The sequence below is a fragment of the Cydia pomonella genome, unplaced genomic scaffold, assembly GCF_033807575.1.
Source record: "Cydia pomonella isolate Wapato2018A unplaced genomic scaffold, ilCydPomo1 PGA_scaffold_199, whole genome shotgun sequence".
In the NCBI taxonomy this organism is placed as follows: domain Eukaryota; kingdom Metazoa; phylum Arthropoda; class Insecta; order Lepidoptera; family Tortricidae; genus Cydia; species Cydia pomonella.
The window spans coordinates 323,824-347,955 of NW_026907839.1; the positions used below are offsets into that span (position 1 = coordinate 323,824).

At 37.9% G+C, this 24,132-nt stretch overlaps 1 protein-coding gene across 5 annotated transcripts in view; it reads left to right on the forward strand.

Moving 5' to 3' along the window:
* The window catches only part of LOC133533694 (uncharacterized), a 63,294-nt gene that overhangs the window by 10,272 nt on the left and 28,890 nt on the right, over window positions 1–24,132 (forward strand). For 3 of the 5 annotated variants that reach the window (XM_061872719.1, XM_061872718.1, XM_061872720.1), the window contains 8 exons: window positions 2,038–2,125; window positions 2,708–2,855; window positions 6,398–6,601; window positions 9,323–9,472; window positions 12,429–12,632; window positions 14,295–14,420; window positions 17,342–17,527; window positions 19,830–19,967. In XM_061872719.1, coding sequence (XP_061728703.1) covers window positions 2,038–2,125; window positions 2,708–2,855; window positions 6,398–6,601; window positions 9,323–9,472; window positions 12,429–12,632; window positions 14,295–14,420; window positions 17,342–17,527; window positions 19,830–19,967 — 1,244 coding nt within the window. The remainder of the gene's footprint in view (window positions 1–2,037; window positions 2,126–2,707; window positions 2,856–6,397; window positions 6,602–9,322; window positions 9,473–12,428; window positions 12,633–14,294; window positions 14,421–17,341; window positions 17,528–19,829; window positions 19,968–24,132) is intronic. The other 2 variants (XM_061872722.1, XM_061872723.1) reach the window with 2 other exon arrangements.

The window sequence follows — 24,132 nt, forward strand, 5'->3', positions numbered from 1 at the left end:
ACCCGGGTGCGCGGGGCGACCCGAGTGGTTATGTGGGACTCCCGTCTATGCTAATGAGGCCCACGGTATACCCACTAAACACCCCCATATGCCACCTCGCCGCCCTATTGGTGGGGTTACGAGAACGCTTGCGTACTCATCCACGACCCCACCGGCGGCAGCCGCCCACGAGCGGCACCTTCGCGAATACCCGAAGGCCTTTAACGCTAGGCGCGCCAGATGGTTCGACGCGCCTTCCTCCTCGGCCTCCGTTCTGCACTGTAAATTCCCCGGCGCCCGGCGACATATCAGGTCTATGGTTCTGCCGCAAAACCACAACTCGGCTCCAGAGGACAGGGAGAACGGCAAATCGTAACACCGACACTCCTCTTCCCCGGCGATCCCACCTCGACCGCCGAAGATAGGGAAAACGGCTCACCGCAATACCGACTCCTCTTCCTCGAAGGTCCACCTCCAACGCGTCACAAGCGGGCTTAACAAGCCCACTTGGAGCGTCCTCCTCGGGCCAGTCCACACCTCAAACAGGCCGGCCCTGGTTGCCTCTTCGCTTCACCGTGGGTAAACAAGCCACGGTTACTAAAAGCCCCTCCACCAGGACAAGGTGAGCAACCCGCGGGGAGTCGCAGTTCTAACCTAACCTAACCTAACCAACTTTACTAGTAGCAGTTCATTTTTTGGAGTCACAATTCTAACCTTACGTTATCAACCTTTCTGGTCACCGATCCATTCAGTACCTATTGATTATAACATACGATGTCATATCTTATACTTGATGAAAATATATCTTTTGTTCATTATATCCAGAAAACTTTATACTTACTAAATAAGGTATACAAAGTTAGTGTACATATTTATTATAAATATAGTAAGTTCTTTTTTTTTTATAGTAGACATTGTATTTACAATAACAATTTACATAATGGATAAATACCGATGATTACTACGAGTATAATATTTCCTCGTTGAATCGCAATGCTGATACGTTGTGCGAGGAAGCCGCCAGCTCTTCAGTCACCAGTTAAGGACGGAGGTTCCGGCGCTTCGTTTTCTATGGAAGTATCACGAATCAATATTTTAATTATTCTGTTCCAGTGTTAATTACCCCGTAAAAACTCTTGTTACCTACTAAATGTCACTTTTTATGTCAATTGTACAATTCGCTAAATAATACCGATAGCTCTTCAATTAGCTGACCAAGGGCGGGTTTAAATCCAGCAAGCTGTACCCGCACCTTTTTCATTGCTGACACAATCAAATTGTTGCACATTGTTGAGAAAAATACTTACCTACACCTTGTACCGAAGATGGACTACTTAGATAGATAGATAGATAAAATCTTTATTGAACCACAGCTTACATGCTTTGTGACACAAACAAATAACAAGAGAAAAAGAAAATTGACAAGAGACAAAGAAAAAGTAACATACAATTTGACACTAATATCAATAATTACGTCAATAATCAAATGTATTACGTGTCTTATTTTTAGATTAATAGAGATATTAGTAGAGGGTCATGTGTTGTGGTAAAGAATAGGCGCTGACTCAGCATAAATGCTGATCTTCCGTCAGAACCTTAAAACCTACACTAATAAACGACCAGTGCAGCACTAGTCAATGTACTTATATGTTTAAATATATACTTATGCATATTACATATATTTGTACTGTATGTATGTAGGTACTGTAAATATTTGCAAGAAAATATGACACGTACTTATTATACTTATTAATTTATAAGATGTGAACGCAAGTGGATAGGTAACGGCAGGTAATGGTGTGGTCAGGTGGGGTTAAGTTTTAGGCACTTAGTAGTACTTACCTACCTAATGCATATTTGTACCTATAAACTGCTGTAAAAAGTAATGAAATAAACGTATTTGTATTTGGAAATCACCACGTGGTCACCGATAAGCGGTCATAGAAAATGACGTGTCGTCGGACGCCTCGGCCCGGGCCCAGCCCGGTCTAGCGTGAGTGATCCTAAGTTCTTTTATCTCGTATCGTGATATTGGAACGTATTTTCGCGTCGTTGCAGGTGTACAAATGACGACGGTACACCAGTAGTATTTCCGAGCATAAAATATGAACGCAAAGATGGAACCAAACGATTATGGAGTTTAAATGTAAGTATCACTTACTGATAAATAATCCATCCTTTCTACTGACGTAAGTAACTTTATAGATATAAAACTGGCTGAAGTAAAAACTTGAATATAGGTACTTCTTTTCAATTCGTAATAATGAGTTCTGCTACCAGGGCACTTAGCCAACGTCAAGTGTTTTAGATGAATGTTTCACTTCCTGCAAATCTATTCCCAGTCCACTATAACTTGGACCTTTTTAAATCGAGAGTGAATAGACATCTTTTAGGTAAGCATGTTCCATCCTAGACTACATCGGCACTTTCCATCAGGTGAGATTGTGCTCAAATGCTTACCTTTTCGGAATAAAAAAAAAAAAAAATACTCGTACGATCTATAGTAACTCGTACGAACGTATAGGGAGCGTGCATGAACTGTAGGAGGCAGCACAGGAGCCGTCAGATTTTTGGCGCGAGGCGTAAATGTGATGTTTTTTGTTCCGATGTAGAGATGGCAGACCCTCCAACGCGCAGGGTCCCTATATCTAGTAGTCGATATTCAGTCAACCGTCGAGGTTGGACTGGCATGCTTTTTGGTAGTTTTATGATTAAAATATTCTTTCAGAAATCAATACGGTATTCTCAAGCTGAAATCGGCAAATACTGCTTGTGTTTTTACAAAATAAAGGAACCGTATGAAACGAAAGTTATTGCACAGAAAGACTCTGAAAATCACATCCATGGCAATTTCAAATTGCAGTTCCAAATGATTGGTAAGTACCCCTTCTACTATTCTGGTAGATGAATACGCTTGTAATATTAGCACTATATATATTATTATCTTATATATAGTTCTTACGAATAGAAAGTTATCTCTCAAAGAAAACGCAAATACCTACCGTTTTAATACCTACACAAAAGTACAATAAATGACCTTCAACTCGCAACCACAACCCTACTTAAACAGGCTTAATCAAGAACATCCAGAAACGGCAGTTTTCCTTCGTTTTCTTCATCCACTGTGAACTGTACCCCTAGTGTAAATTTGATCGACATCATAACGTGACGAACGCGTTTGCGTTAAGTCTCATTTTGTATAGGATTTTGAGTTTCAAAAACGTCCCGCTTGGCGCGCTCTTTCTAAATCCAATACAAAATGAGACTAAACGCAAACGCGTACGTCAAGTTTCAAAATCGAATTTAGTTACACTAGGGGTACTGCTCTTTAAAGTTTTGGCAAAGGAACAATATGGTTATCAGTCTCAAAAATCTACAGTAGATGCTACCAGGCAACTCATAAAAACGATTGCTGGGAAACAAGAATTGGGATTTCACACTAAATTAATAGGTTAGGTTCGTTAGGTAACTTTAGATGCCCGAAGGGCAAACCGCACAGAAATCGGAGCACCGCGAAGCGGGGTACCATCTAGTTAAGTTGCGAAGGTTTTTTTTTTAAGGAACTGTACTGGTTGAGTAACAAGATTTTTTTTCTTCTTCGGCAACTGGTTGCTAAACTTGGTTGCCAAGACGGCCGGAGGGATAAAGTTATGTTATATGAAATTATATATTTTTAAATTTATATTAAGTATTAAATGCCTTAATCACAGGGTATAAAATTAAAACTAAACTAGCCATAAAATAAAACTACTTAAAAATATTTTTAAATACATTATTCTTTCTCTTGACTGTACAGTCGCCTAATGTAGCCAGAAATTGATTAACATATAATCTGACCTTCTAAGAATATACTCTAAATATAATTTAATCAACATAGAATCGGTTGTACTCACATTTAGACATACTGAGATTCTGGAAATGTAATTTTGTGACCTACTCAGGATCTGGCATTGAGAAAATCTGAAGTGCTACGAATTTGTTATATGGATAATCTAACATTGTAGGAATTTGGAAAACTCAGAAAATGCCTCATTCTGAATTATACGTACTTAGAATCTGAATTAAATAGAAACTGGCTACCCTAGATTCGTACTTAATCAGATTTTGACCTAAACCTATACTGGCGAGTCCGGAATATAACCGGAGCCGCCCAAACCGATCTGTCGTTCATATTCGTTGCTAAGCAACGGCTTGTGGCACATGGCGCAGGCGCGCGGACTTACGCACGTAAGCCGAGTAGGTCGCCACAAAACAAATTGACTATGTTTTTTGTTTTAATTGCAAGTTTGAGAAAAGCAGTATACAAATCTCGGCGAGAAACGGAGTTGCCGGCCGCGTAACCCTACGTTTCCCGGCCTGTATATTAATGTACTATAATCTATGTGTCTCATGGAAGTTTCGTTAGGACATTTTTTTTACACTACGTCGGTGGCAAACAAACATACGGCCCGCGTGATGGTAAGCAGCCTATATACGCCTGCAACTCGAGAGGAGACGAGCTCTGATATCCGCAAAAAAACGATTCTTTTTGACATTGCAACTTGAATAACTTTCGAAAGAAAGAAAACTAAAGAAATAATTGAATTGAATCGAAAACTTCCTACAAAACTTAGCACTTTAGCAGTTAAGCTTATTTGAAGATTGTGAAACGCCAACGATGACTTTATTCGTCAGATAAGTGGCAAGTTGCTTATTTAGGACTTTACTTGGACATTGTGAAACGGACCCTTATTATTACCTATTATTAGAAGGATAATTTAGTAGCAGGCATTGATTGTGTCATTTACGAAGACGAGAGCTATGAAAGGTAGAGGCAAGGAACAGAATCTCCATAGGCAGAACTGTTACAAAAATGTCCAGTTGTCAGCTATACTTAAATAATAGTTCCAAATCTCTCCAGCGTAGCGCTAGAGTAGCTAAGAACCTAGGCGTTATTGATGCGCTGTGTATGATTAGATTTTTTCTCAAGTATTCTAGGTATTGTAGCGCCACCTATTTATGGTTTTTTGTCGGACACTTTTGGGTATATGGATATTTTGTTCCTTGCCTCTACCTTCCATACAGTAAACGTTAGATTTGACTATGGAAGGTAGAGTTAAGGAACGCAATCTCCATAGGCAGAACTATGGAGTGTGGAATTAAGAGGAGTGGCATCTCTTATGGTAGAACTGTTGCAAAAGTGTCCAGCTGTCAGCTATAAATAATAGTTCCAAATCTCTCCAGAGTAGCGCTAGAGTAGCTAAGAACCTAGACGTTATTGACGGAGTGAATTGCGCTGTCTATGATTTGATTTTTTTGTTCAAGTACTCTAGGTATTGTAGCGCCACCTATTTAAAGTTTTTTGATGACACTTTTTGGTACATGGAGATTTCGTTCCTTATCTCCACCTTCCGTAGGCAGAACTTATGCAAAAGTGTCCAGCTGTCAGCTATAAATAATAGTTCCAAATCTCTCTAGAGTAGCACTAGAGTAGCTTAGAACCTATGCGTTATTGGCGGAGTGAAGTGCGCTGTCTATGATTAGATTTCTTTCTCAAGTATTCTAGGTATTGTAGCGCCACCTATTTATGGTTTTTTGACGGACACTTTTTGGTATATGGAGATTTTGTTCCATCAGAAATCTGCGCGTCATCGTGGATGACACGAACTATAGCAGTAAACAGCAGTTGGGTCAACCGCATTCGAGGGAAGCCAGTGCTGTCAAACTGGTCTATCTTGACAGACATTCAGACGTACTCTCAGAGTAAACAACAATTGAAGAGAATATTGAATTGAAGGGAAACTCTTTATAGGGAGCGTGCATGAACTGTAGGAGGCAGCACAGGAGCCGTCAGATTTTTGGCGTGAGGCGTAAATGTGATGTTTATTGTTCCGATGTAGCCCACAAGATGGCACCACTATGCACAAGAAAACACGTGACGTGTGAATGTACATGTTTATTATTCCAATTCAGGCCACAAGATGGCAGACCCTCCAACGCGCACGGTCCCTATTGTACAATAAGCAAAGTATCTTATAATTAGGAAAAGTTTAGCTACAGTTTAGTATGATATTTTGTACTTTATATATATAATTCAGCCTCTATACGTCCCACTGCTGGGCACAGGAATCCTCTCATGTGCGAGAGGGCTCGGGCTATAGTCCCCACGCTAGCCCAATGCGGATTGGGGACTTCACATACACCTTTGAATTTCTTCGCAGATGTATGCAGGTTTCCTCACGATGTTTTCCTTCACCGAAAAGCTAGTGGTAAATATCTAATGATATTTCGTACATAAGTTCCGAAAAACTCATTGGTACGAGCCAGGATTTGAACCCCCGACCTCCGGCTTGAAAGTCGGACGCCATATCCACTCGGCCACCACCGCTTTTTTTTTACCGCTTACTTTATTTAAATTACTTAAAACCTTTTTTTACAGAAACACCTACTGTTTCCCTGAAGATTAAGCAGTTAAATAATAATTATATGGAAAATCTGATTCAAGGATCGAAAAAATACAATTATACATATACATACGAGGAAGAGAAACAATTTGACTGTGTGCTGAATAATCCCACAGAGAATAAGGAAAAATACAAAATATCTTATTATCTAGATGGAAAACTGAAAAATACTACAACAGGTATTTTTATAATTTATCTTCGGGGCTATCCAATAGTCACTTCACACTAAGTAAGGGAGGGGCAGAGGTAAAAATTCAAAATTCAAAAATTTATTCTGCAAGTAGGCCTCAAGGGCTCTTTTACAAGTCAATACAACATTTATATGTATCAACCTGTATCTGTTTTTTTCCGCAATAAAGAAAAAAAAAAAAAAAAAAAAGGAAATATCGCATGTAATTTAAAAAAAAAATTTTAATACCACGACGGTGGCAAACAAGCATACGGCCCGCCTGATAGTAAGCAGTCACTGTAGCCTATGGACGCCTGCAACTCCAGATGTGTTACATGCGCGTTGCCGACCCTTTAAAAATCTGTACACTCATCTTTTGAAGAACCTCGGGAAAACCTCGGCAGGTAGCTCATTCCACAACCGGAGAGTGCGCGTGGCATATCGCCACATTCGATTGATAATTACCCCGGGACTGGTTACTGAATTTGTAACCTCTTGGACAATACATATCTCCAGATCTGCCACTATGATACTGATAGCTGAAAGCAAGTCCCGAAGTCTTCTTCGAGTGCTCCACGTATGGCATCCTTGAGTGTCGTATAAATAGTTACGTGCAGCAATGATGACGGTAGCTATCCCAAAAAGAGTTTAGGACGATTAGGTGTGATTAGCTGTAGGTGTAACGGATGCGTGAGGATCGTGCAGTCTGGAGGGCGTACTCTGGAGTTCCAAAGGGCTGAAGACCGTCTGGATGCCCTAGGTACCGCTGGACCTTAGCGAACTCGGCGCCATCGACTGGACAGAAACGGATTTGGACAGAGAAGCATGGCGGTCTTTGGCATCGAAGGCCAAGATCCACTTCGGGTCGCTGCGCCACAGTAGTAAGTAAGTAAGGTGTAACCGCGGTGTAACTAAGACTAGTCAAAAATATGACGTGATTAATAGACACCCCTTCGAATATTGTACCAATCTCAGTCTGCGACTTTATCCACGTCGACGTAATTTAACTACTCCCCGTCTTTCTTCCTCGCGTTGTCCCGGCATTTTGCCACGGATCATAGGAGCCTGGGGTCCGCTAGACAACTAATCCCAAGATTTGGCGTAGGCACTAGTTTTTACGAAAGCGACTGCCATCTGACCTTCCAACCCAGAGGGTAAACTAGGCCTTGTTGGGATTAGTCCGGTTTCCTCACGATGTTTTCCTTCACCGAAAAGCGACTGGTAAATATCAAATGATATTTCGTATATGTTCCGAAAAACTCATTCGCACGAGCCGGGCTTTGAACCCGCGACCTCCGGATTGCAAGTCGCACGCTCTTACCGCTAGGCCACCAGCGCTACTACGCAACTACCCCCATCCATATCATGATATCTAAAGTGCTCTCGTACTAAATTGCAATCCCATTGGGGGATGAATTTCTATTGTTCAGATCTTTTCGCCTTCGCCCTACGCGACAACATTTCCATCCTCACCACTTAGATGGTTGGCAGTCCTCAACTGTGCGTTTCTCCAGGAACTTTCTGCCTCGCACAGCTAAACTGTGGAATAAACTGTCGCCTGCGGTATTTCCGGACCGATACGACCTTCAAGAAAAGAGCGTACTCCCATCAAAAGGCCGGCAACGCACTTGCAACCCCTCTGGTGTTGCAGGTGTCCATGGGCGGCGGTACTCGCTAACCATCAGGTGATCCGTCTGCTCGTTTGCCTCCTCTACCATAAAAGAAAGATAATATTATACTGTCCTCTGCTAAAATTAATAATTATAAGTTTATAAACTATAAGTGTAGAGTTGGACCATGCTAAGTTTTCATGGCAAGTGCTACGTGAATATCCTTATAGGGATATATTATTATTCTAAGGACGTCCGCTAGCTGACGCGGGTAACCGCACACGGGTGCCGTTGTTAATAAAATCCGGACACACGCGTCCGCGCCAGTTAGCGTTGCGTACTATTTTTCGTAAACCTCCGTGCAACCGCATCAGCTAGCGGATGACCTAACTCCCAAGTTTGTACAAAATTTAGCGTGGTCAGAGTCTGCTAAGTTTCATTAAAATCAGTTCAGCCGTTGTGTAAAAGAGGAACAAACATGCAAACTCACAAACTGTCTCATTTGTAATGACATTATGGAAAATATTTTTGCATTTGATGCATATTAACCATAGCCTACGTTTGACTTTTTTAATGTATAATGTACTTAAAGGTACACTGTATTGAATTGATATAAAAAAATATGTAAACTCGACCTGTAACCTAATGTTATTAATAAATTTTCATTTTTTTTTTTCATTATTTTAGATTTTTGTAAAACTAAAGAGCGAAAAACATATTTCATACAAATTTTTGCTCCCAACAAAATTAAACGTATGGGCTTACCTGTGTTTGATGTAAAACAAATTGTGTCAAAATATTTTCAATAATGTGAATATCCAGAGAGGCAAATGAGGACTACTTTTATATGAAAAGTCCTCCACTTTCGTCGGAATCAGTACCCCTAGTGTAAATTTATTCGATAGCGAAACGTGCGTACGCGTTTGCGTCCAGTCTCATTTTGTATGGGATTTTGAGTTTCCAAAACGTCCCGCTTGGCGCGCTGTTTCTAAATCCCATACAAAATGAGACTTAACGCAAACGCGTGAGTCACGTCACGCTATCGAATAAATTTACACTAGGGGTTCAGATCTCGGGCAAGGCTAAAAATTTTAAACTTTAAAAACACGTTTTTTTTTCAGTGACAGTAAATGCCCACACAAAAGAGTCATTAAAATACACTTTCAAGCTTACGAAGGCTAACCAAACTATTGTATGTTCTGCGGTAGATATGGGTAAACGAAAGGGCACCAAAAACCCGAAAATCGAAATAAATCTACATTACATACCACGTGAGTACTTCTGTATTTTAATAATAATAATAATAAAATGTTATTTATTCAGGTATCAACCCATTAAATTACAATAACGCAAATATACAATTAAACTCTAGACTAAAATTAAAACTAATTATATAGGTGCAGCGGGGAAACCTTGCTCATATAGTAGCAGGTTGTAAACACTACTTTAACAATACTGTTCGCCGATTCGCCCACTCTCCCGACAAACGACCAGTGCCTTTTACGCATTATAGCGTAAAAGTCATCTACTCTGTTCTCGGCGAACATACCAGACGCACTACACCGCCACGGTAGCCGTAACATTGCACGAAACGCGTTGCTGTACTGTACCCCTAGTGTAAATAATTTCGATTTCGAAACGTGACGTACGCGTTTGCGTTTAGTCTCATTTTGTATTGGATTTAGAAAGAGCGCGCCAAGCGGGACGTTTTGGAAACTCAAAATCCTATACGAAATGAGACTTAACGCAAACGCGTTCGTCACGTTTCAAAATCGAATTTATTTACACTAGGGGTACAGTACTCGCAGTCTATTGAACGATCGTTTCGTGAAATGGTACCACAGCTGGCTAGTGTAGAACGCCTGACAGTACGCCTTGAACAAAGTTATTCTGGCTTGGTCGGAACAGTGAGCAAACCGACGTGCCAGCATGTTGCTTCTCATCGCTATCGCCCGCCGCTGTCTTTCGAGATCGTCATCGTCCTTTAATCTCTCTGTCAAAACATGCCCTAGATACTTAAAACTACTTAAAACTAATTCTGTCCCGTTTATAAAGTATATAAAGATTGTATATATATAAATGTTTGAATTAGCCATATTTCACGTAAATATTGGCGATTTACTTAATAGGGTGTTACTACGTGATCTTCCTGAAAAGAGAAAAATTTATCCACTTCTAAAAATTTTCCATTCTCCATTTTTAGGGTTCCGTAGCCAAATGGCATAAAACGGAACCCTTATAGTTTCGCCATGTCCGTCTGTCTGTCTGTCTGTCTGTCTGTCCGAGGCTTTGCTCCGTGGTCGTTAGTGCTAGAAAGCTGCAATTTGGCATGGATATATAAATCAATAAAGCCGACAAAGTCGTACAATAAAATCTAAAAATTTAATTTTTTTAGGGTACCTCCCCTACACGTAAAGTGGGGGTGAAATTTTTTTTCGCTTCAACCCTAGAGTGTGGGGTGTCGTTAGATAGGTCTTTCAAAACTAATAGGGGTTTTCAAGAAACATTTTTTGATAAAGTGAATATATTCGGAGATAATCGCTCCGAAAGAAAAAAAAATGTGTCCCCCCCCCTCTAATTTTTGAACCATAGGTCCAAAAAATATGAAAAAAATTGTGGAAGTAGAGCTTAAGAAAGACATTAAATGAAAACTATAGCGGACATGATCAGTTTAGCTGTTTTTGAGTAATCACAAAAAGTTTTCCCTTCATAGTAAAAAGACTTATTTTAATTAGGTAATGATTATGCAAATTTGCCTATTTGTTTAACTCAGGTGAAAGGTACCGTTTCATCCCTTGGTTAACAATTTACTATACTTTAAGCTCCAGTTTAGCTTATTGTGACGGAAGAGTAACTACGGAACCCTACACTGAGCGTGGCCCGACATGCTGTTGGCCGGTTATTTTAGTATGTTATTAACACAATGAAAAACTAGGTTTAAAGATATCGCATTTATAATGTACGAAGTCGTACACTCTACCTGTCAAATTGGAAACACGAATTTGTATAAGGTTTTACACATACACTGTACAAATCGTACTATAAGTATATATTATTCATATAAGAATTCAAGTCTTGGAGACCCATTACATCTCTAAGGTTAATTTAAACATCGTTTTTTTTAATTATATTTTATCTCTGACACTAGGGACTTATTCATCTCTAAAGATTTTTAGTGCCTATATGTTGGTTGTATTTTTTAACATAGTTTTTTTGTGTAATTCGACATTTAGAGACTGTATACATCTCTAATAAAGTATCTGTTATTTCATTGATTCTATATTTGTAATTGTATTTTGTTGTTTGTAAAAAAATTACATGTGAAAGTGCCCCTGTGGCCTATTTGCTGAATAAATGTTTGATATTTGATATTTAATAATTTAATTATTTTTTTGCGTGCAGATATGTAAAACTGTTAAAATGTGACTGGATACTTTTTAACGCTAACTGTAAAAATATTTGAACTTATAACTATTTGTAAAATTATTAGCCCCTTGTATAAGTCCGTTGTTTTTACCTTTCACCGAACAATTGTCCGTGTTAAACGACGATGTTTCGTTGTCTTTGGTTAAAGAGAATTTGAAATAGAGGTAGATTGTCAAAGAAAACTTTGTAGCCACAGTAAATTTACTGCCATCTTACGACACATGATTAAAACTTTTAGAACGCCATTTGACTTAGTTCCTTATTTTTTCACTGATATGTGTTAAATTTGTTAAATATCAAAAAGTGGCACCATCTAACAGATCACAAAGGCCAAAGGTATGGCGCCATCGTTTCGAGCGACATAACCTTTGGCCAATGCACGGTAAGATGGGACGGGGCCACTTTTTGATATTTAACAAAGTTTACACGTATTAGTGAAAGAATAATTTAAGGATCAAAGTGAAATGACGTTCTAAGTTACGACGTTCTAATTTCGAGCGATGGCGCCACAACCTTTGACCAATGCCCGGTAAGATGGGACGGGGCCACTTTTTGATATTTAACAAAGTTAACACGTATTAGTGAAAGAATAAGGGTCAAAGTGAAATGACGTTCTAAAAGTTTTAATAATGTGTCGAAAGATGGCAGTAAATTTACTGTGGCTACAAAGTTTTCTTTGACAATCCACTTGGTGTAGCTGTCAGTAACCACATGACATAACAAACTGGCAGTTGTGTAACATAATCCGTTTAATATCTGGTGAAAATATCGAAGCAAGCATCCATGTATATTTTTTGACAGCGCCACCTGTGTTTCCTGTTATCCGCAAACCAAAAGTGACTCCGGGGAAGTATTTCCCTGAGAATTATACACAAATATACTATTACAATGTTACCGATGAAGAAGACACTAAATTCGAATGTGCTTTGAGTGAAACAGAAGGATACAAATCGAATATCAAAATGATTTTATATTCTGAAAAGGAATCGAATGGCTATGAACAAGGTACATAATTCAATTTTTGTATTACTTTTTGACTAAATAGACCCAAGTAAATATACAGTTGTGTGCAATATAATAGCAGTAGACTCTGCGACGAAGATCGTCTTATAGAAAAGTTTATTTTTTTTGGTTTAGATGTAAAGCTTTGATTGGAAATAACAGAAAAGATTCTAAATTACAATAGGGTTGTTTCCATCTACAAATCTTAGGGCAGAATTGTATCCCAATAAATACTTTTGGATTATAAGAACATGTTACTACTTTTAGAGGACCTGTAATGACCATATTTTTGTAAATATTGAATTTAAAATATCTTTTGGCACACGTCACGTGACCAAACTCGAAACGTCATTGAAGATTCTGATGACGTCACAACTCTCGGTTGGACTGTTGACAGTTAGGCGATAAACAACAAATGACAAATGTCAGTTGACAGTTCGTATCTTCTACGTGTGTATGAAGTTATGTGTCAAACCGTAAACTGTGACGTCACACAATTTTCAAAGAGCGTTTTGGGCGCGAAAGCATCTGTCAAAATATATTTTGTTAATTTAACATATTTAAAGCCGTTTTTAGTATAAAAGTTGAATTTTAGGGCAACTTTTAGTTAATATAGAACGTAATACAAGCGTTTCAAAAAATTGGAAACAACCCTATTATAGTACACAATTGTATTTTTTTCGTAGGGTTTTACGTTTTTATAGGAATTTCCGCAACTTAGTAAAAGCAGCCGATTTTCATGATATTTTTTTTAACTTCCAATATCATTTAAGTAAAGGTTACAGTTAATTTTGAAACAATATCAAGTAATGCAGAATAATTATATAAAAAGATACAATATTATTGATCTAAAGTTATAGTTTTCCCTTAATTTACATTTTCTTATGTACTGCTATTATATTGCACACAACTGTACAGTAATTTAAAAACAAAACTAACCTTTTTCTCAAGCAAAAGGTACCACATTGGCGCTTATCATAAGGACGAAATTCGCTCTTATCTTTATACGAATAGCCTGTCAGAGCGTCCTAATGGCAAACGATTAGGTGGTACCTTTTGCGTGAGAACGTCACAATTAATACTACTATTTTACGTAGTGTGCGAAGTGCGAATAGGTAATTCGCAACTCGTGTCGATTTAAAACACTCCCTTCGGTCGTTAATTTATCGCCACTCGTTTCGAATTTCCTATTTTTCGCACTTGTATCGTAATAGGGACCGTCCGCGTTGGAGGGTCTGCCATCTTGTGGTCTGAATCGTAACCATAAACAGGCACATTTACACGTCAAGTGTTTTCTTGTGCATAGTAGGTTCTGCCATCTTGTGGGCTACATCGGAACAATAAACATCACATTTACGCTTCGCGCCAAAAATCTGACAGCTCCTGTGCTGCCTCCTAATAATAAATTATCTTTAGGCCGGCGCCCCACTGCAGCGCACGCTATGTACACGACCCACGTTCCTATACAAAATTTCGTGGGCTTGCCCACGGTTTGTATTAAAACGTGGGCCGTGGATGTAGCGTGCGCAGCAGTGGGGCGCCGGCCTTAAGGTGTCCAACTTTTAAGCTTAATAAACTTATCTATAAATCTCTGTGATTTTGAAGTAATTATTCGATTAGCAGATTTGACATTATATATTAGCTAATATTTCTTAATGTTTTCAGCGAATCTCGTCAGTAAATCTTTCAAGCTCAAAGGGATTAATAAAATAAATTGTATAGCTTGGGACATGAAAACTCAACAACACTTTTATAATATAGTAAATCTCAACCATAATCCTGCATCAATTGGTATGTATTTCTGTGTGTATACATTTACTTATACACCGTGTTTTTATTGAATTCCGTTAACTCCGGGGTATGGTTAAGTACGTTTAAGGAAACTAAATGGCACAGTTAATTTACAAAAAAATTTTTTTTTTTTTTCATAATAAGTAATTAAATGTTGCATATAGCGTTGTTGTAACACGGGTGTTACATTTAATTCGACCTAACAATTAAAAACTGTAACATATCAATATCATGTTGAACATCAATCGTCCGAGACAGTACTGTTTACGTTTAGTAGCAAATGTATACACTTGTAATAAACACTAATCAATATGTAAACAGGCCCTAAGGCAAAAGTATACGCTGGCAGGGGCCTTATAAGATAAAAATAAAGTATTGATTATCTAATTTCAATTTTAAATTCAATGTATCCGAATGTAAAATTAATGTGCTATAATGTAAATATATAATAGGTTCTAAGCTATCTAGATAATAAGTTAGCTATAAGACTAAATATTTGTACACCTATATGGTAGATCACAGAGTACTACCTATATCATTTCACTGTCATCTGTATTATAACCTGTTTCACAAATAAAATATTACTATACTTACTTACTTACTCCGAAATTATGACATATTTAAGGAAGTCATAATACAAAAAGTGGCGACATCTTACCGGGCATCGACTAAAGGTTGTGGCGCCATCGCTCAAAACGATGCCGCCATACCTTTGGCCTTTGATCTATTAGATGGCGCCACTTTTTGATATTTAACAAATGTAATGCATATCAGTGAAATAATAAGGATCAAAGTCAAATGGCGTTCTAAAAGTATTACCTAATCATGTGTCGAAAGATGGCAGTAAATTTACTGTGGCTACAAATTTCTTTGATTATCAACCTCAATTTCAAATTCTCTTTACAAATACTAAATAAAATAACAATTATAAATAGGTACTTCCTTAAATTAGCGACCTTTCAAATATTTCATCAATACTATAACATGCTATATATAAGCGCTGGTGGCCTAGCGGTAAGAGCGTGCGACTTGCAATCCGGAGGTCGCGGGTTCAAACCCCGGCTCGTACCAATGAGTTTTTCGGAACTTATGTACGAAATATCTTTTGATATTTACCAGTCGCTTTTCGGTGAAGGAAAACATCGTGAGGAAACCGGACTAATCCTAACAAGGCCTAGTTTACCCTCTGGGTTGGAAGGTCAGATGGCAGTCGCTTTCGTAAAAACTAGTGCCTACGCCAAATCTTGGGATTAGTTGTCAAGCGGACCCCAGGCTCCTATGAGCCGTGGCAAAATGCCGGGACAACGCGAGGAAGAAGAAGAAGACTATAACATGTGTTTCAAAATGAGGAAGTCTGTGGCGGATATCATCATTGGTTTGTTTGGGACGAAGCAAGTTGCTGATTTGCATCTGTGGCCACATGACGAAGCCTGCGTTGCGGATAATTTACATACTGTTGGATTCTTTTTAGAGTTGTAGTAATAAAAAATATAATTAATTTTGTTAATCACTTTATCTTGCCACAAAAACTTCAAAGTGGGGTAATTAATTAAACCTCAACTTGCTTGGTTCAAGAAGACCAGCCCGACTTGGGAAATAAACTTGTATTTACTATAAGTACACCGTGAGCTGGTAAAACCCGACAGATTTTAAAGCTATATTCTTAACCTCGTTTTGATACTAAAATGTCATACAAAGTTTTCTAAAATCCGTCGTGTTTAATGACGTAAAGACAATTCTTTTGAAAAAATGTTTCTGTAATAACTTAGTGAAAACGCCTTTTTGGTTTCGACGTTGCCACCATGTCACTTGGTTTAGATAAATCAAACTGACAGACAATACAATACAATACAATACAATACAATACAATACAATGCAATACAATATAATACAATACAAATACTCTTTAATGTCAATCCTCAATAAAAAAACAATACAGAGAGAAAACAACATCAGAAGTAGAGGTAAATACCAGGCGGTCTTATCGCTAAAATGCGATCTCTTCCAGACAACCACTCTACCAGACATTAAAGTAAAACTCGTATATTTTATCTGTAAATAAAAAAAACTTATTTGTTGTAATATAATGTTTTAAGATGTTAAAATATATAACGTGTAGTGTACAGAAAATGCCATAAAAAAAATATTTTTTTGCTAGTTTAACCGTAACTTATACCGTGACCTTAGCCATTGGACAAACCCTGAAATCCCACGTAGGGTTACTTCTCAAGAATGCTCTGACGTTAATATTTTTTATTAGAACAAAAGATAAAAAAATATTTTTTTCGAACAAAACTTATTTGCAATAATCGACAACAAAAAGAAACACACTGTGTTAATCTTTGGCAGTATTCTTGACAATTTGTTCGAAATATTTGATAATGATGACATTTTTCAAAAGTCAGAAGCTTATTAGTGTCACAAATAAAAAAGATAATCGAAAAGGTCGAAGAAGGTTCCATGTTATTCTTTGAAGATATTACCTTAGGAGCTACTAACACATACAGGCTGCTCCAAAGTAAAAAATGGTAATTTGTTAATTTCTTCGAAACCGCTATAGGTAAAAAACTTAAGTAAGTCACCTGTTTTATGTAGGTAGTTGTGACGTGTTCGCATAGACAATACATGTTTAAAAGACACACACAAACAAAACAAATGTCTATTAGAACACGTCACAACTATATACAACAGGTGCCTTACTAAAGTTTTTTTACCTATACACCCGTTGTTATGATACTTTGTAATACCCTAATGCATATGTACATTTCAGCTTTGTCCAATGGCTAGGGACACACTGTATAACATTTTGTTCTCCTTATGACCTCAGAAATGCGTGGTTAAAATAAGTCGGGTTTAATTGGCCCACGGTGTGTGCCACAAGCTTCAGTACATTTGACGATTAATTTTTTCTAATTTTACAGACACACCTGAACTAACTATGACAGGGCAACACGGAGGGAAGTATTTCTCGGCAAACTCAAAACAAATGTACAATTATACATTTTCCGATAGAGAAAAGGTTAAAATCAGCTGTAACATAGGAAAAGCGGACAAGTATCACCTAATTTTTTACTTTGATGGAATAGAAGTTAAGAGAAGTGAAACAGGTATTTATCATAACCTATACTTAAGTGAAACAGGTATTTATCATAACCTATACTTAAGAGGCAGTCAACACCCAATGTCCTTGAAATTGATGTTACTTAAACAGTTTTTTAAGAAAGACTATTTGTTTTAGTCAAGTAAGAAAAATATATGTTCATATTAATTATATTTCAAAGACCGTGGTTGTACTCGATACATGATTGAACGAAATCGGCTCGATAGAAAATAATTGCAAAGATTGGTCTTAAAATCACAATTAAACGGTTCTATGTCTTTATTGTTTTGACTTATGGGTCTGCAATTAAAATCACAATTTCAAAACATTTATATCTAAACCGCTGTTGAGTAAAATATTACACTAATAATCCACTTTTTTTTATTTAAATATTTTTCTTATTATTCCCTTGCCCAGGCCCAGTAACATGCGACAGTGCTATCTCATTTACTCCGATACAAATAGACAGTGTGCGCGCTTTAGGTATTGACAGCCTCTTAAACTAACAGCGACATGATCATTTCTACGAATTTTCAATCAACAATGTAGACGTTGATATATACTTACCTACATTAGTAGATTGTGTCACAAGGGCGCAAAATGACATAGTTACGGCGTGGGCGAACATTGAATCCTGAACGAAGCGAAGGATTCTATAATTGAATCCAGAACATAGTGAGGAAGTGTTAACGCCAAAGGTGAAAATAATTTTCCCGCTCCCGCTGCGCTAAACGAAGTTGCCGCTTTCCGCCTCCGTCGAGCAGAAAAATAGTATGCGCACCACGGGAGGAAACGTAGGACATTCCATTCCGCGTGTGTGCCACCCTCGCCTTCGGCTCGGTTAACAAGTTTACACGCGGCACGCAATTTCCTACTTTTCCTCCCTTGGGACACAAATAACTATTACAGTACATACGGTGCTGCTTTACCGCACTAGTGCTATGATTAGCACATTACGTAACTATGTAACACAAAATCTCATATCAGCAATTAAAAACAGCCCTGCGTGCAAAATGTGTTTATGGTATGGCACCCAAATTGTATAATAAATTACCCAATTCAATAAGAGAATCTGAAATGCCTGTATTTAGGAAACATTTATTGGACTTTTTAGTACAAAATGCTTTTTACTGTTTAAATGAATATTTTGACCATATTCCGCATAGTTATTAAATTTAGTATAATGTAGTATACATTCGATTAATTTTATTTATGAACATAAAATTTGTATGCCCGTTAGCTGGCTGAATACACTGTTCTTTAAAATGTATTTGATAACATCCACTTGACTGTATAGGGAGCGTGCATGAACTGTAGGAGGCAGCACAGGAGCCGTCAGATTTTTGGCGCGAGGCGTAAATGTGATGTTTTTTGTTCCGATGTAGCCCACAAGATGGCAGGACCTACTATGCACAAGAAAACACGTGACGTGTACATGTGCATGTTTATGGTTCCGATTCAGGCCACAAGATGGCACCTTCTAACAAATAAATGATTTGATTGATTGATTGATGTCTAAAATTTTAAGGATCATGTGTATGTACTGTAAAGCAGTGTACGATACATGTGCGAATAGGTAATTCGCAACTCGTGTCGATTTGCTGCTGACGATAGTACTTATTATTTCTACCGCGTACCTATTTTAAGGTCCTATTTTAAACGGCTATGCGTTGTATTGTATATCAGCATATTTTACATATTAGTAATACACTTTTATTTTTTTTAACTCCGTAAACTTTGGGGTAAGTACGGTCAACCAATTTGATTCCTAGGCCACTATAGAACCATGTCATAATGACTTCTACGACAGTGCTTATTGAGTGATGCGTGTCATGTATAGAGTAGTTAAAGCGACAAGGTTCTATAGTGGCCTAGGATTCAAATTGATAGACTGTACATTTAAGGAAACTGAATGGCATATTTTTTTTTTTACATTTATATTTCATTAACAGTAATTAAATGCTGTATGTAGTGTTGTTGTAACATTGGCATGCTTTTTAACTTAACACAATAACTGAAAACTTTGACATCAATGTCATTTCGAACATCGATCATCCAAGATAAATAGTATCTACTTGCATTCAGTCAAATGCGTAAATTCATACTAAACACTAATCAATATATAAAGCCCTAAGGCAAGTGTACACGTTCATAGGGCGCTTATAGATATTTTTTTTTATTATCTTTAAAACGGAATTAGAATATTTACCGGTGTTTTTGAGTAATTAACTTAATTTAAGATCAGGAATGCGCCCTCAAAATTAAAGAGTTAAAAAAAACACAGTGTATATATGCTTTCCGATTTTCAGAAGTGACGTTCATCGAAAACATGTTTTATCTTGAGAAGGACAGTAAAAATATAAGTTGCGTGGCATTGGACGCGGCAAGTCAACGCCCTCTTGTATCTACATTGGTACAACTACAGTACAGCCCGCCTGAACATTATGGTGAGTGTCAGACGTCAGACGCTAGTAAGCTTACCCTAGTTTTTAGGGTTCCGTAGCCAAATGGCAAAAAACGGAACCCTTATAGATGCGTCATGTCCGTCTGTCTGTCCGATTATGTCACAGCCACTTTTTTCGTAACTATAAGAGCTATACTGTTCAAACTTGGTAAGCAGATGTATTCTATGAACCGCATTAAGATTTTTACACAAAAATAGAAAAAATAAAAACAATAAATTTTGGGGGTTCCCCATACTTAGAACTGAAACTCAAAAAATCTTTTTTCATCAAACCCATACGTGTGGGGTATCTATGGATAGGTCTTTAAAAATGATATTGAGGTTTCTAATATTAAAACTGAATGTTTTGCGCGAGAAACACTCCCAAAGTGGTAAAATGTGTGTCCCCCCCCCCCCCCCCGTAACTTCTAAAATAACAGAATGAAAAATCTAAAAAAAATATATGATATACATTGCCATGCAAACTTCCACCGAAAATTGGTTTGAACGAGATCTAGTAAGTAGTTATTTTTAATACGTCATAAAATTTAAAAAAATTTTTTTTTTCATAAAACCCATACGTGTGCGGTATCTATAGATAGGTCTTCAAAAATGATATTTAGGTTCCTAATATAATCTTTTTCTAAACTGAATAGTTTGCGCGAGAGACACTTCCAAAGTGAAAAAATGTGTGTCCCCTCCCCCCCCCTGTAACTTCTAAAATAACAGAATGAAAAATCTAAAAAAAATATATGATATACATTATCATGCAAACTTCCACCGAAAATTGGTTTGAACGAGATCTAGTAAGTAGTTTTTTTAATACGTCATAAATGGTACGGAACCCTTCATGGGCGAGTCCGACTCGCACTTGGCCGCTTTTTTTTATATACTACGTCGGTGGCAAACAAGCATACGGCCCGCCTAAAGGTAAGCAGTCTCCGTAGCATATGTACGCCTGCAACTCCAAAGGAGTTACATGCGCGTTGCCGACCCTAACACTCCGCACCCTCGTTGAGCTCTAGCAACCTTACTCACCGGCAGGAACACAACACTATGAGTAGGGTCTAGTGTTATTTGGCTGCGGTTTTCTGTAAGGTGGTACTGCCCCAGTTGGGCTCTGCTCTAGATCTGGAATGACATCCGCTGTGCTGTGCCCTACCACACAAAGCGAGATGACATTCACAGTGCCCGTACTCTCTTTTGTAGTTTAAGGACGTACCCGGGTCCTGGGTCCTGTGTAGTTTTAGACATCCGACACCACACCACATAATAAATAATAGTACTGCCGTACAGAAATGGCACTTCCTACAAAACCGAAGTTTGCCAGCGTTTCACAGACGAATTATGCTGTCCCTTTCTTATGTATGGCACTGTCCCTTACGGCCATTTAGGGTTCAAAATTCAAGTCATTATCTTATCTGTGGTAGTGCACGTAAAGGGACGTCAAATTGTGCCAACCCTAATAATTGCTCGGAGCAATGTTGAGCCGAACAGAGCCGAGAAAAGCCGAAAGGAGGAGTGTGTTCCCTTCCCACTGACCACGCCAAGGTGCGAGACGTGGGTGACGTTATTGCCAAGCTTAAATGTCAAATGTCATTGTCAAATAATCGTTAAAAAGTTAGGGATTCTCGTAACCCTATTCAATTCAATTCAATTCAAATATACTTTATTCATGTATGCCTAGCAACACGCACTCATGAATAGTAAGACAGTATTACATATAATTATCTTAATCTAATTATCAGAGCAATTTATTGATGTTGTAAATATTATTCCATATATAATACTAATGAATATAAGCTACCTAAGACCATTTTGGCGTAGGAGCACGGGATCTGGTATCTGCCTTCAATTCCCTATTTAAAAAATCAACCCTGTAGGTATTTGGATTCTCGAAATTATTGGCTTATTGTAAGACATTTAATGAAGAAGAAGTAGTTCAAGGGCTACCTGGTCCAGTCCTCATATCGGAGCGGCCAAGATTCAAATATATTTATTTTGCAATAGCTAAACACAATTTTCATTAATACATACAAAAATATGCACACATAATGCGATCATCATGGTAGGTACACATTTTAACCTTTTCAACGCTTTTCCACACGTGTCAAGAAATGCCATGGACGCCAAAAAGTTAACTGGTGAAGGGCGAATATGAAGCTTAACTGACAGTAGGAAAGTCGCTTTGACAACGTCCGCCATAGCCTTTTTAATGGTCATTGGCTTCGCGGGCACGACAGACGATGACCGTTTTAGTGGTCTTTGGCGTTGAAAAGGTTAAACTAAATATTATTTTACAAATATTAAAACATGCTCTGATGGTCGTCATCGAATTAAACGACTCATAAATATTTGATAAACGAACTTCGCTTGAGAAACTCGTTGGTCTTTGTCTTTCCCATCACGGAACAATGGTGTTCCGGATCTTTGGAAGGCGTGCGCGGAGCCGAAGCCAACACGTAGAGTCCCTTTTGACACTAATGAAATGCAAGGGGTACACCGAGCGGATGCTGCCCTTGCCCGTGTCATTGGGCGCACGCAGAGGCAGCACCCACCAGGGTGTTAAGACTATTGAGAGTTGATGGAATCTAAAAGGAACTAGGTTATTCGGTGAAAGCGATGGTCTAAGTACTGGGCTATGGGATAAAAAACCGGACGCCTACCTAATAAAACGTTATTAATCGACGACCTGTCTAGCCTAGTGGGTAGTGACCCTGCCTATGAAGCTGATGGTCCCGGGTTCAAATCCTGGTAAGGGCATTTATTCGTGTGATGAGCATGGATATTTGTTCCTGAGTCATGGGTGTTTTCTTTGTATTTAAGTATTCATAAATATTTATATATTATATATATCGTTGTCTAAGTACCCTCAACACAAGCCTTATTGAGCTTACTGTGGGACTTAGTCAATTTGTGTAATAATGTCCTATAATATTTATTTATTATTTATTTATTTATTAAAACTCACAAAAAGTTATTAGGATACATTTAGGATAAGGAAATTGACGTGTTTAAAACACCAATGACATATACAAATGATTCACATTTATTGTCGTAACCAATATGGCGGCCAGGAAAGCTGCAACTAAAATCATTATCCTCATGATATTCCCATGTTATTTACGTTATAATATAATATTAATCAATAGTGCAGAGTTGGTGAGTTGGGCGATGTGATGTTGGGAAGTGATGATGATGAGTTTTTTTCTAATTTTGTGTGTGATTGTGACGGGAGTTGGTAAGCATTCGTCGATACAATACAATACATTATTTATTTATTTGCCAGAGAAAAAATGTATACGTATTGACGACCGATTTGCCCTAGTGGGTAGTGACACTAGTGACCCTGCCTACGAAGCCGATGGTCACGGGTTCAAATCCTGGTAAGGGCATTTATTCATGTGATGAGCATGGATATTTGTTCCTGAGTCATGTCATGGCTGTTTTCTATGTATTTATAAATATTTATATAGTATATATCGTTGTCTAAGTACCCTCAACACAAGCCTTATTGAGCTTACTGTGGGACTTAGTCAATCTGTGTAATAATGTCCTGTAATATTTATTTTTTTATTAACAATCAGCTTACAACTGCTTAACACAGATAGATAATTTCGTCAGTTTCGAGAAAAATTATGAAATTTAAATGTAATTTGGTACTGTAAAAACCATAAGTAGATCCATTTGTTGGCAGATTGAACATAGATGGTAGAAGAGCCGACTGCAAAATTTCGCACCGACTTGATAATGCATTGAAATGCACAATAGTTTCCCATAAAAGTGTAGCTAAGTCCGAATTTGATAGTCTGTTATGGCCGTAGAGAAATAAGAAGTAATAGAGTGCTCACTCCATACATCAGTTTTGGTACCAAAATGCTTATTATTTTCGCAGTTGACATCTAGCATCGAGTAGCGGAACTCTCAGTACTGCTATTCGACATTATCGCAGCAAACAAAAAGTCTAATGCTCAACGATTTTCCCGCTAATATTATAACCAGAGCAAGCGTAGGAGTTGAAAATAGAGTTCCGGTTACTCTAGTTATAATATTAGCGGAAAATCGTTGAGCATTAGACTTTTTGTTTGCCGCGATATCTATTATCGAGTATCAGTACCCCTAGTGTAATTTTAGTCGATAGCGAAACGTGACGTACGCGTTTGCGTTAA